This window comes from Rhinolophus sinicus, linkage group LG12, assembly GCF_036562045.2.
Source record: "Rhinolophus sinicus isolate RSC01 linkage group LG12, ASM3656204v1, whole genome shotgun sequence".
Classification (NCBI taxonomy): Eukaryota; Metazoa; Chordata; class Mammalia; order Chiroptera; family Rhinolophidae; genus Rhinolophus; species Rhinolophus sinicus.
Genome location: NC_133761.1, coordinates 52,122,984 through 52,137,767, shown reverse-complemented (window position 1 = coordinate 52,137,767; position 14,784 = coordinate 52,122,984). Strand labels below are relative to the sequence as shown.

Here is a 14,784-nt window from a genome sequence, read left to right as displayed (position 1 = left end):
TTTTTTTTTCTACATTATACACTTTCTCCTCTCTTTCTTGGACTCCAGTGATATGAATGTTAAACCGTTTGGTATTGTCCCACAGGTTTGTGAGTTTTGCTTCAATTTTGATAACTTTTTGTACTATTTAGATTAGAAAATTTCTATCGATGTAACTTCCGTCTTATTAACTGTTTCCTCTGTCATGCCATCTCCATTCTGCCATTGAGAAAGTTTAATAAATTGTTACTGTAGCTATTCTATTTATATTCTAAAATCTCTGGTTTTGATTCTCAAAATAATTTTTAAAATTCTTGTTCTAGAGGATAGTTTCATTGGATATATATAATTTTAGGTTGACATTCACTTTATTTCAGTTATTTCAGTATTTCACTGTCATCTCTGTTGATCCTAATTGTTTTATTGTCTTTGTTTACAATTAGTCTTTTCTGTTTGAATACTTTTAATGTCTCATTAGTCTTTGATACCCTACAATTTCATTAAGTTGTGTCTAAGTGGGTTTTCTTTTTCCCTATATCAACTGGAATTTATTAGTATTTCAGGATTAAGGATTAATATCTGTCTTTAAGTCTGAAAACTTCTCAGCTCTTTCCCATTCTCTCTAATCTTTTATTTTGGATTTCTGGTTGGATATATGTTGTGTCTCCTCTTTTCCATTCTCTCATCCCTCTTACCCTGTTTTATTGTTGTTTGTTTTCCACAACTTTTTCTCTCATTTTTCATTTTAATTTTTTCTTATCTAATTTACAATGCACTAGTAATTTTTCTTGTATCCAACCTTCTATTTAAGCTTTCCATTGAATTTAATATTTCAATTACTAGTTTTATCTACATTTATTACACGAAATATAGTATTTTAACATTTATCTTTACACATAAAATTAAAAAAAACCCCACGTAATTCGCATACAATAGACCAAATAGGAAACATATGGCATTAAAAGATTTATCACAAAGTAGAAGGCTGTGTAATGACTATGCAGATTAAGAAATAGAATATTGTCAGAATTCCCAAATACCACCCATGATCTCTCCCAATCATTACATCTTTCCTTTCCAGGATAACCACTATCCTAAATTTTATAGTAATGACTTCCTTACTTTTAGTTTTACTAGTTGCCTTGGTTTGATAGATTATCTTTTCCCCTTATGATTTCCATTTTCTTTTCCATTTATTTAAATCTCATAAGGATATTTTATATCTGTCAATCCCAATAGCTGATATCCTTGTAGGAATGATTCTGCTTTTTGTTGTTTCTGCTGACTTCTATGGCATCTTGTTTCTTCATATGCTTTGACATTTTTGAACGTGAGTTCAATTTTGTCAGAATGTTATTTCAAAACCTGACTTTAGGGTTTATTCCTCTGGAAAGAATTTGTATTCGCTTCTGCTTGGCACCAGGCTTAATTATTATTTTTTTGTTTGTTTGTTTTTAACCACATAGGTATTTGTGCCCCAAAGTGCATATGGGTTGGCATCTGATCATGAGTTCTAAAGATAGACCTTTTCTCACTATCTATGAGTTAAAGCTGAGATAGATTTAATTATGTTGGGAAATTTTTGAAGGTGCTTGTTTTACTCAAGAAATTATGAGATGCCCTATCTTGTTCAGGTCCAAGGCTTTGTTTTCAAGTACCAGAGGTCTAAACATCTGGGATCAGCACATGGGCTCCAGGCAGCTGAGATTTTGGAATTTGCTTATGTCTCTGGATTAGTGCCCCAGGATGCCCTCTCTCATCTCAGAATTTCCCTTACTTCCACATAAGACCAGCTATGTGCTAAAAAGAAGGTTTAAATTTTTTATGCAGCACTTTAGATGTTTTGTAATGCTGTAGCTTAAGGATATCTTATTCATGAAATTGTCAGAAATAAGAGTTAATTAATTGTTGAGAACACATGGAGTCTTTGGGGAAAAGAATTGTTTTGATCTTTTGCCAATGTCAAGGTAAAACAAAACTCCCATAATATGACTAAATGACTCTACGTAATAATATATAAGATTCATTTTATTCTCTTTTGTTGGAGGAGCAGCTCTGTAAAGAGGTCTCTGAGAAGTTAGGTCAGGAAGACAGATCTATTTATAATCATAAATAAAATAACTGCAGAAAGCTGCATAATATAGACTGTTATATATATCACTGAATTAAATGGTATGGTAAGTATATCTAAATGTGTAGGTGTAATAAGCATACATGTATGTATATATACATATATATATATACTAATATATATATATTATTTTACTAACCTTCAATAAATATTTTAACCAACACCATTTTCTTGATGCAATGCCAATAATTCCACCTTCAGGAAGGTTTTCATTGCTGCCCAGTCTTGTAAATGTGGTAACATTTTTTAGGTAAAGAGTACCTTTTATTAGAAAAAATACTCCATTATAGGATAGGTTCACATCAGACACACTGTGTCTTTCGTCATCAGTCAGAATGTTTGGAGGCACTCTGATTCTGCTCCAAGTACGAAATGAATCGTTTGATTGAAAGGTCTCCATATCGGCTACCACAATAGCAGAGGAAGCAAGACAAGCAAGCCAGTCTGACATTAACTGACTACCACGTGGTGACGAGATTGGTAAAAAGCCAGGCATCTCGGGTATTGTCGACAAAGGAAAAGCCAGCACTAAAAGAAAATCTGCAATAAAGCAATCTTGAAAAGCCACTTTATATCCTTTGATCTCCTTTATTATATCTTCTACTGACATTGGCATTGAGATTTGCCAGGTCCTAAGAAGCGAAAAATAGAACATGTATGAATAAAATGGTCTCTTTCTCTTCTCTCATCTGTCTTTCACAGTGCTGGCATTTATCATCTTTAAGTTTTTTTTTTTTTATCAACATAAATCTGGGTAAAATAAATCAAATAGTATTAAAATGCTACCACTGCCCCATTTCTCCTCATTCTTCACTCTTGTTCCCAAAGGAGAACAATATTGACTCTTAATTTTCTTATGCAATGTGTCTTCATATTCTCAAATATTCCTATAGAGCTCTGTTAATATATAATTTTTATGCATTATCTATTGGCTTTTTAGATGACAGATGAAGATGTATCTCTCATGAACTATATCTACTAATATATCTTTTCTCTCAAATTAATGTCAGTGTTTAGCTAAATCTATAGTGATTAATTATATTGTTATTACTATGTAAATATTGTTTACTACTGAGCCAGTTATGTACTATGATTATGTTTTCTTTTAAATATATATACATTTATTTATTAATAATATTTTCCCTAGAATTGATAATTATTTTATTTTGAAAATTTGTTTAGTTTTCTAAGTTTTCCAATAGGTAGCTAAAATGGCACTCCATAACATTTTCCATGTGGTAAATACAGAGGTAATCTAGTAATAGTTTCCCAGGATTTCCTTTCACTATTCTCTGGGTTGATTCCACCATTTACTGGATCCACTGCTTTGATATTTTCTGTTTTGCTAAAGCACAATTCTTTAGGAGCTCTCTGCAAAGGATATATGAACATAAAATTTTTTGAGACCCTGAATGTCCAAAAATATCTTTAACAGACTTGCTTGATAATTTAGCTAGGTAGAGACTTCAGAACTTTGAGGGCATTTTCTCCAGTCTTTCTGTATTTAGGTTTATTAATGAGAAGTCAGATGACATATTCATTCTTGTTATTTAAATGGGTTGCCTGTCCATGAGTTTTTGGGATCTTCCCTTTTTTTCTTGGTATTCTAAATTTTGACAGGGCTGGGTCTATCTTTTGAAGTAGACATACAGTGGAATTTGTGAAAACAAGCACTCTCACATATATCTTAGAAGTCGTGGAAAGTTCTCAGGAGCATTTCTCAGCAGGCCAATCCAGGAGATATCAGGCTGTAATGTAGGATGGTCAATAGATGCTTCTTTAGTTTCCTACTTCCTCAATGAATACATCCTTGGCTTGGTGGTGATGGTAATCTGCCCACTCACAATGAGGTCCTGCTAGGTCAAGAGGAACCCATGTTGGGACAATTGTAGGCTTGTCACCAAACTTCTGTGCACTAAACCATGCCACCATGAAACTCAGTGCAATTACCGCATTTTGCAAGTGACACCATTTACTCTAACATTGGTTTCAAGTACATTTTTTTTAAATCACCAGTACCATTTTGTTAAATTGTCCACTGGCTGTATAATAATCTCATACATGCAGCCTCATTACAACCACGTATCAGTGACTATTTTAAATGGATAACTGGTTAACTACAAGGCTCAGGAAGGACCCAGCACTCAAGGTTTGGCCAGGGCATACTGAGCTTTTCAATTTTCCATGTCTATCATTTTTATTTTCAAACCTTTTAGTTTTTCAATTGTGACTATACACTTTTCAGTTTTTTTTCTTACCTGATTCCCATTTTATAGCATCTCATTCTTCTTTTATGTATATAATACCTTCTATTTCTGAGAAGGATTTTATATTTTTTGTGAATTTTTTTTTGCTCCCCACTGTGCATTGTTTCCTGAGTTCCATTGTTTTTTTTATTGATTTAGGTCACTGACATCCATGTTGGAGACTTTCTGTAATTGTCTGGTGGTCTTTGGCTGTCCATTAATATTTAAGAGAGAAACAGTAATAAGCTGAGAGTCAGTTGGAAGGGTGCCCCTTACTCCTCTTGTGCACCCGCCCCATGCTTCTGCCCTCCCAACTCCAAACTTAAGTTCTTTAAAGTAGGTCTGATCAGTTAATCCAAAGAAGAATTCTCTTCTGTATTTCCAGGAGGATATATGCTAGGTTTCCATATTCAGGGAGCAGGGCTGGAGAATATGACTGATGACACACTGAGAGTTCCCATCACATTAGAATTTTCTTCTGCAAGCTATTAACTAACAGAATTTCTGTGCTCTAAGTCAGTTACCACTTCTCTCTCTGCTTTCTATCTTCTGTTCTTGTGTTCCTTCCCATTGTTTTTCCTTATAGGCTTGCAAATTTAAAAAATTTTCTCCCTGTTATTTTAGTGAGACTATAGAAGAGAACAGAGATAAATAAAATATATTTTATCTGCCATGTTTTAATTTATCTCATTTAGACTAAATTTCATTAAGTCGCCTTCTGCTTTGAAACTTCAGTGGCCCCTTAGTTATGCCCAGGAAAAACTTCAAACTATTTCAAATGATTTTCAGGGAATCCTGTCCTTCGAGTCCTGTCCATGAACTATATGTTCTACTTTGCTTTCTTGTTTGACCACAAAATATATCTTTTATAGGGATAATCTTTTGTAAACCCAGATTGATCAATCATGTGGATGGTATTTTATGGCATCCAAGACAATGTTTTTTAAATGGACCTCTGATATTCTCTACATATGCATATTTTATTCATATTTTAAAATGTATAATTAATTCAATAATTTTATTATTAATGTATCACATATATAAAAGAATATGTGCCACACACAGTTTAAAGAATAACACTAAGATGAATACCTGTGTACTAGTCACCCAGATCAAAAATCGGAACATTACCAATACCTTGGAAATTTCCTGTATGTCCCTCCTTCTCTCCCTCTTTTTCTCTTCTCCCCCTCCTGCTTGCAGGTAATCACTGGCTTGATTTTGTGTTTGCATTCGTGTTCACATTCCTGCACTTTTAAAAACTCGTTTTGCCATATGCCTTATTAAACAATGAAGAATGCAAGGAGAAATTAAAAAGTCCATCAGTATAGTTGGAGACTTCAACACCTCTCTATCAGTAACTAACAGATCCAACAGCAGAAATCAGGACATAGTTGAACTGAACACCACCATCTATCAACCAATCTAATTGATATTTAAAGAACACTTCACCCAACAACAGCAGAATACACATTCTTTTTAAATGCGCATGGAACATTCACCATATCCTGGGTCGTAAAACACACCTTAAGGAATTAAAAAAAAAATAGAAATCATACACGGTATGCTCTCAAACCACAATAGCATTAAACTAGAAGTCAATAACAGAAAGTTAGTTGGAAAAATCCCATCTCCAGTATTTGGAGATTAAACAATAAACTTCCAAATAACACATTAGTTAAAAAATAAATCTCAAGCGAAGTTTAAAAATAGTTCAAACTAAATGAAAATAAAAATACAACAGCAAAATTTGGGGGAATGAAGGGAAAGCAGTGCTTAGAGGGAAATTTATAGCATTAAATGCATACATTAGAAAAGAAGAAAGATCTAAAATCAATAATCTAAGCTTTCACCTAAGGAAACTAGAGAAAGAAAAGCAATATAAAGCTAAAGGAAGAAGAAGAAAAAAAGTACTGAAAATTAAAGCAGAAATCCATAAACTGAAAAGAGAAAAACAATGAAGAAAATCAATTAAGCCCAAAAGCTCGTTCTTCGAAAAATTCAATAAAATTGATAAAACTTTCTAGCTGGGCTAACTAAGGGAAAAAGAGAAAGGACACAGTATACTCATATCAGAAATGAGAGCGAGGCCATCACCACTGATCTCATGGATATTTAAGGATAATGAAAGAATACTATGAACAATTCTATGCCCATAAATTTGATAACTTAGGTGAAATGGACCAATTGAAAGAAACAATCTACCAAAATTCACATAAGGAGAAACAGATATAAGGTGAATAGGGATATAGCTATTAAAGAAATTGGAAAAATAATTAATAACCTTCCAAAGCAAAAAGGATCAGGCCCAGATGGGTTCAATGTTGAATTCTAACATTTAAGGAACAAATGATGCCAATTTTCTACAATCTCTTCCAGAAAACAGGAGCAGAGGGAATACTTCCCAACTCATTTTATGAGATCAACATTATACCAAAACCAGATAAACACATTACAGATGAAGATACAGACCTTTTGAATACAACGATGTGTAAAAATAATTATATACTGTGACCAAGTGGGACTTATTCCAGTTAAGCAAGTCTGGTTTGACATTAGAAAAAATCAATTAATGTAATCCATCACATCAGCAGGTCAAGGAAGAAAAAGTATATAATCACATCAATAGATGCAGTGAAAGCATTTGACAAAATCCAGCATTCGTTCATGATAAAAACTCTCAGCAAACTAGCAACAGAGGGAAACTTCCTCAACTTGGTAAAGGAGCATCTACAAAAACCAAAACCAAAAGCAAACTGAAACAATAATCTTAATGGTGAGAAACTAGATGCTTTCCTTCAAGAAGAGGAGCAAAGCAAAGATATCTCCTCTTGCCCCACCTATTCAACATCATACTGGAAGTGCTCGCTAACAGACAAGAAAGTGAAATAAAAGGTATACAGGATTGGAAAGGAAGTAATACAATGCTCTTTATTTGCAGATGGCATGATCATCTATGTAGAAAATCCCAAAGAACAGACCAAAAAAAAAAAAAAAAAAATCCTGGAACTCATAAACAACTATAGCAAGGTTTCAGGATACAAGGTCAATTCCTATGCTTTAAAAACTAGTTTACCACTTATATATATTATTAAACAATATATTATTTAGTTTTTTAAGTTTTTGCACTTTATAAAAATGGAATCATACTGTATTTTTCTATCGTGACTTACTTTTTCATTCAATACTATATTTGTGAAATTCACTTATGTTGATTTGTGTTGCTGTGTTTGATTCATTTTTCCCTGCTGTGGAATACTCGTATTCTATAGCATGATTACATCACAGAATGTTTATCCGTCTATGCATAAAAATTAAGAGTTTTGATTGTTTTTTCTGTTTTTTTTAATTTATTTTTTAAATTTATTGGGGTGACAATTGTTAGTAAAATTACATAGATTTCAGGTGTACAATTCTGTATTACATCATCTATAAATCCCATTGTGTGTTCACCACCCAGAGTCAGTTCTCCTTCCATCCCATGTATTTGATCCCCCTTACCCTCATCTCCCACCCCCCACTCCCCTTACCCTCTGGTAACCACTAAACTATTGTCTGTGTCTATGAGTTTCTGTTTCTCATTTGTTTGTCTTGTTCTTTTGTTGCTTTTGGTTTATATACCACATATCAGTGAAATAATATGGTTCTCTGCTTTTTCTGTCTGACTTATTTCGCTCAGCATTACACTCTCAAGATCCATTCATGTTGTCACAAATGTTCCTATATCATCTTTTCTTATCGCCGAATAATATTCCATTGTGTACATATACCACAACTTCTTTATCCATTCATCTATTGAAGGACATTTTGGTTGTTTCCATGTCTTGGCCACCGTAAACAAAGCTGCAATGAACATTGGAGCACACGTGTCTTTATCTCTAAATGTTTTCAGATTTTTTTGGTAGATACCCAGGAGAGGGATTGCTGGGTCATATGGCAATTCTATTTGTAAGTTTTTGAGGAACCTCCACACTGCCTTCCATAACGGCTGCACCAGTCTGCATTTCCACCAACAGTGTATGAGTGTTCCTTTTTCTCCACAGCCTCTCCAACACTTGTTACTATTTGTCTTGTTGATGATAGCCATTCTGACTGGGGTGAGGTGATATCTCATTGTGGTTTTGATTTGCATTTCTCTGATGATTAGTGATGTTGAGCATTTTTTCATATGTCTATTTGCCATTTGTATGTCCTCTTTGGAGAAATGTCTCTTCAAGTCCTCTGCCCATTTTTCAATTGGGTTGTTTGTTTTTTTGTTGTTGAGTTGCATGAGTTCCTTGTATATTCTGGATATTAGCCCCTTATCAGAGGCACTATTTGCAAAAATCTTCTCCCACTCAGTTGGTGGCCTCTTTATTTTGTCGATGGTTTCTTTTGCTGTGCAGAAGCTTTTAAGTTTCATATAGTCCCATTCATTTATTTTAGCTTTTACTTCCATTGCCTTTGGAGTCAAATTCATAAAATGCTCTTTGAACCCAAGGTCCATAAGTTTAGTACCTATGTTTTCTTCTATGCAGTTTATTGTGTCAGGTCTTATGCTTAAGTCTTTGATCCATTTTGAATTAACTTTGGTACATGGTGACAAATAGCAGTCCAGTTTCATTCTTTTGCACGTGGCTAGTCAATTCTCCCAGCACCATTTATTGAAGAGGCTGTCTTTCCTCCATTGTATGCTTTTAGCTTCTTTGTCAAAAATTATCTGTCCATATTTATGTGGTTTTATTTCTGGATTCTCAATTCTATTCCATTGGTCTATGTGTCTGTTTTTCTGCCAATACCATGCTGTATTGATTATTGTAGCCCTGTAGTACAAGCCAAAGTCAGGAAGTGTGATACCTCCATTATAGTTCTTTTTTCTTAAGATTGCTTTGGCTATTCGGGGTCTTTTGTGGTTCCAAACAAATCTGATGACTTTTTGTTCTATTTCTCTAAAATATGCCATTGGGATTTTGATGGGGCTTGCACTGAATCTGTATATTGCTTTGGGTAATATGGCCATTTTAGCTATATTGATTCTTCCAATCCATGAGCACGGAATGTCTTTCCATTTCTTTGTGTCTTCTTCAATTTCTTTGAAAAATGTCTTATAGTTTTCAGCATATAGGTCTTTCATATCCTTGGTTAAGTTTATTCCTAGGTATTTTATTCTTTTTGCTGCAATTGCAAAAGGAATTGTTTTTTTGTATTTGTTTTTTCTTTTTGCTATTAGAAACAATGCTGCTACAAATACACTTTTACACAAAAGGGCACCTGTGCCTAGGTTCCTCTAAGGTATATACTGGCATTAAAGTGCTAAACCATTGGTATGTGCATCTTCATCTTTGACTCATAATGTAAAATTATGTTTCAAATTGGTTGTGCCCATTTACACTTCTACTAGCAATGTGTGTCAGTGTTCCCATTGTTGCATATTGCTATGGTTTGAATGTTTGTTTCTCCCCACAGTTTACATGTTGAAATCCTAATGCCCAAAGTGATGGTATTAGCAGGTGGGGTCTTAAGCAGGTGTGTGGGTCATGAGGGTGAAGCCCTCATGAATGGGATTCATATAGAAGAGGCCTGAGAGAGAGCTCCCTTGCCCTTTCCACCAGTGAGGGTTCAATAGGAAATCTGCCACCCAGAAGAGGGCCCTCACCCCACCACGCTGGCACCCTGATCTCAGACGTCCAGCCTCCAGAACTGGGAGAAATACATTTGTGTTGTTTATAAGCTACCCAGTTAATGGTATTTTGCTACAGCAGCCTGAACAGACTGAGACATTTCCACCAACAACCTCCTAAAACGTTAATGTATTTATCAGTTTGGTCTGTGTAAAATGGATCTCATTGTACTATTAATATTTTTCTTTGATTACTAGTAAGTTTGAACATTTCATGTACTTATCGATGAGCTGATTTTATCAAGTCTTTACCTTAGCAAACCTTTACCTTTTGATTTATTATAGAAATCACTTCCTATCCTGAGGCAATAAAGATATTCTTCTTTTTCTACATTTTTTTCATTTTAACCCTTCATTGGTATGTCTTCTGATATTAATATATTATTATTTATGAGATTATTTTTATATATGATGTAAGGTAAAGAACAATCTCATTTTTAAGTAAAGCTTTATTCTATCCCTATTAAAATGACCTGTAGTTTTATTCCTTTAATCTATTTATGTAGTAAATTACATGAAAAAATTAAAAAATAGTATACTAACCTTGCACTTGTGGTGTAAGTCGACTCACTCATATGTCATATTTTTTTTCATATATTGCTAGATTTAATTTGCTCAACTTTTACTCGGGATTTTGCATCTAGGTTCATGAATGAGATTAGCCTATAATTTTCCGCCCTCATATATTCCCTTGCCTGAATTTGGATATGCTAACTTCCTTTTGCTGCTTCGGACTAGAATTATCTGCTTGTGTTAGTGCTTTCTTCCCTACCTCCCAAACTTTTATAAAATACTTGTTTAAGACTAGCAGGAAGTTAAGGTCCAGACTATTGTTGGTTTCACAAACATTTTCTCTCTCTGGATGGCACCCTTTACTCTATCCATGAATTGAACTTAGCCATCTCCTTAGAAGGCATCTGCTTTCTTAGATCTCTGTTGGAAGGCCCTTGTATAGGTTGCCCATCTGGATTCATTTGGAACGCTTCCCCAATTGGCTGACTTTTTATTTCTTGTCAACTATGCGGAGGTCAACAATTAGGAAAACTCTGCCTGACTCCCTCCAAGCCTCAGCTCGGGCATCCCCTGTGTATTCTGCTTCAGCCCTGGCTCACCTCTGTCATAACATCGACTTGTTTCCTCATCTCTCCCACTAACTGTAAGGTCATTGACGGTGGGAATTCAAGCTTTCAGTTATAAGCACCTTGCCCTGTGCCTAGGTGCTCAATACACTAAGAAAGGCTGTGTACATCCCATCAGAACCTACTGACTTCAACAGTAAGAGATTTTACTTCTCCGGCAGAATTTGTGGTGTGTGTGTGTGTGTGTGTGTGTGTGTGTGTGCGTGTGCATGCATGCAGGCACCCGCACTGACGCTAGTAATAACTGTGCCATCAGTCACACCACTGTGTCTCACTTTCCACCTTCCTGAATAAGGCTCTTGGATTGAGGGTTAGCTGTTAATACAAAATGTGAAACTGTAATCTCGAAGTCTGACAGACACTTTCTGTGACGGACACTTTCTGAGTTGGTAACTAGTTCTCATTAGCACAGTTTGCTGGTGTATCATAAAAGAAGCTCCTCGGAAATTACATATATGATAGACCATGAAATTCCACTAGGGTTTTAAAACCTCTTTTACTTTAAGTTTCTGATACTTATTGAACTGAATTTTAAAGGTGAATTTTATATTTGAAATTTAAGAATTACATACCCATTCTTCATTTTCCCATGCGGAAGATAAACTTTTTTCTTCAGAAATGTATTTATGCTAGGTTGCTGTCCCAAAGCAGCCAATTGCTTGCTAAGTATAATAGAATTCTGTAAAAAAAAAAAGGAAAAAAAATCTTTTTATTCTTTTCATAGCCAAAATTATTTGGAAATTATATCATGGTACATTGAATTTATTATTTTACTTAAGATATTGTTTACCACATTTTCAAGATTCAGGTTTGTTTGTTTTTCTGCCATTTGGTCTTCTCCCAATGAGAATATTATGAATTATAAATAAGTCATAATACAATTTCTAACACGTCGAAAATACTATATACCATTAGAATCCTGAGTGAACTGAGACTATATGAGGACCCTTAAATAAATACCCTTAGTTTTAATATCAATGAAACACACAATGGAGTTTCTAAAACTAATCTGTTAGAATTACTTCTATATGAGCCTGCCTTCAAAACAGTATACTCTTTCAAGGCAGGTTTCAAATGCTATCTTGAGGCTTTAACAAAAATTCTCTTAGTATGTAGATAAATATGACATGCTCCCTCTTTTTCTCATGAGATTTAAGGAGAAGTTGAATTGACTGAATTACTCCTAGTAATATGTTTTTAGAATAGACACAACAGTTTCATTGTGGGGAATCCCTAGAATTACAAAATCAGATAATGAGGCACAGTCTAGAATTCCGTAGCTCACTTCTTCTCTGATCATCCAATAAGGCTCCTTTTAATTTCCTAGAAATACGTCCAGCACTCACAAAGGAGCCTTTGAGACTGCTATGCGTGTTAGTAAGGCTGTAGTCATTGAGACTATGGGAGGATTTAACTTACTTTTGAGAGAAGGAATGGTGGTCAGGAAAGGCCCCCGTGAAGAATCCACATTTAATGGTTTTGATAGAGAAGTATAGGTTTGCTTGATAAATAACCCAAATAATATATATTTTAATTTTGTTTCTGAAAACTTTATTCACTATTCAGAGGAATAGTGATAACATGATATTCAGAAGAATAGTGAATAAATGCAAAGGAAAAGAGTAAATGAAACATCCGTAATGCAGCTTGGATAAGATGGAAATAAAATATAATAAGCAATACATACAACAAGATGATTGAAAAAAATGACAGGCCAAGAAAAAGTTAAGACAATAATGTAAACAAGCTTACAGACATATTTTTTTCATTAAGAGGTTAACTCATGGTCATTAAAGATAATTTTATAAATATAGAAAAAATTGCCACATAGAAATTATCAAAAATATGAAAAACACATTTATTTTCTTAGGATTTACCAATCTGTAGGCTATTGTTATATATTCATGCTATATAACCAGAAGATTATATAAATATCATTTTTAGTGATAACATGATATTCTATTGAGTAAATTGTCATCATTGACTTAACAATCCCCTATTGGACATTTAGGTAGTTTTATTGTTTCACTACTGTAAATATTATGGCTATGGCCATCATCAGATATGCAGTCTTTTCCACAGTTAGGACTATTTCTCTTTTGAGTAGACATCTGCACTCTCATGTTCATTGCAGCATCATTCACAATAGTCAAGATATAGAAACAGCCTAAGTGTCTGTTAATGAATGATTGGACAAAGTAAAGGTATAAAATACATATGAGGGCTGACAATTAAGTTTGCGAGCTCATCCTAGAAAAAGTGCTACATACCTCATTGCTGAATATCACTACAGTCACCTTTCAAGTACTCCCCTTGGGAAGCTATGCACTGATGCCAGCGCCTAGTCCACCTTTCAAAGCAATTTTGGAACTCTTTTTCTGGAATGGTTATCAGAGCTGTCATTGTATTACCCTTGATTTCCTGAATGTCATCAAAATGTCTTCCTTTCAATATTCCCTTTATCTTCGGGTAAAGAAAGAAGTCACTGGGGGCCAGATCAGGTGAGTAGGGAGGATGTTCCAATACAGTGATTTGTTTACTGGCTAAAAACTCCCTCACAGACAGTGCCGTGTGAGCTGGTGCATTGTCGTGATGCAAGAGCCATGAATTGTTGGTGAAAAGTTCAGGTCGTCTAACTTTTTCACGCAGCCTTTTCAGCACTTCCAAATAAATAGTAAACTTGGTTAACTGTTTGTTCATTTGGTACAAATTCATAATGAATAATCCCTCTGATATCAGAAAAGGTTAGCAACATCATTGCAACAAGTTTGCGAACTTAATTGTCAGACATATATAATTGTCAGATATATCAATACCTATCTATCTATATATATGTATACACACACACACACACACACACACACACACACACAGTGGAATACTATTCAGCCATTAGGAAGAAGGACATCCTGCCATTTGCAACAATATATATGGAACTTGAGCACATTATGATAAATAAAATAAGTCAGAGAAAGTCAAATATTGTGTAATCTCAATTTTATGTGGAATCTAAAAAGCTGAACTCATCAGCGAGTAGAATGGTGGTTGCAAGAGTTTGAGGAGATAGGTGAAATGGAGACATGTTGGTCAAAGGTACAAACTTTCACTTAGCAGATGAATAAATTCTGGGGATCTAATGTATAGCATGGTTAGTATAGTTAATACTAAATACTTGAAAGTTGCTAAGAAAGTAAATCTCAAATGATCTTATCACAAGAAAGAAATGGTAATTATGTGAGGTGATGGAAATGTTAAAAATGTTACTGTGGTAATCATTTCACAATATATAAGTGTATCAAATTAACGTGTACACCTTAAACTTACACAATGTTATATATCATTTATATGACAATAAAGCTGGAGAAAAAGAGAAACCAACACTCAGTCAAAACAAAACCAACCCAAAATTCATCAACAGTAGAATGGATAAAACATTTGTCGTATGTTGAAACAATGGACTATTATACAGCAAAGGAAATGAACAAACTATAGGCATATATAATGTGGACAAATCTTATATAATGTTGACCCCCCCCCAAAAAAAAAAAAAGCAATATGCACCATGTATATAAAACAGGATTCCATTTAAAATAAAACAAAACCAAAATCCACTAAACTGCACTGTTTAGG

The 14,784-nt window shown here is 34.3% G+C and overlaps 1 protein-coding gene across 1 annotated transcript in view; it reads right to left on the bottom strand.

Moving 5' to 3' along the window:
• Window positions 1–14,784, bottom strand: part of CATSPERE (catsper channel auxiliary subunit epsilon) — an 84,658-nt gene that overhangs the window by 52,179 nt on the left and 17,695 nt on the right. Inside the window, exons 8-9 of the mRNA XM_019730846.2 lie at window positions 11,727–11,833; window positions 2,250–2,742 (exon numbers count right to left, since the gene is read on the bottom strand). Of these exons, the coding sequence (XP_019586405.2) occupies window positions 2,250–2,742; window positions 11,727–11,833 (600 nt within the window). The remainder of the gene's footprint in view (window positions 1–2,249; window positions 2,743–11,726; window positions 11,834–14,784) is intronic.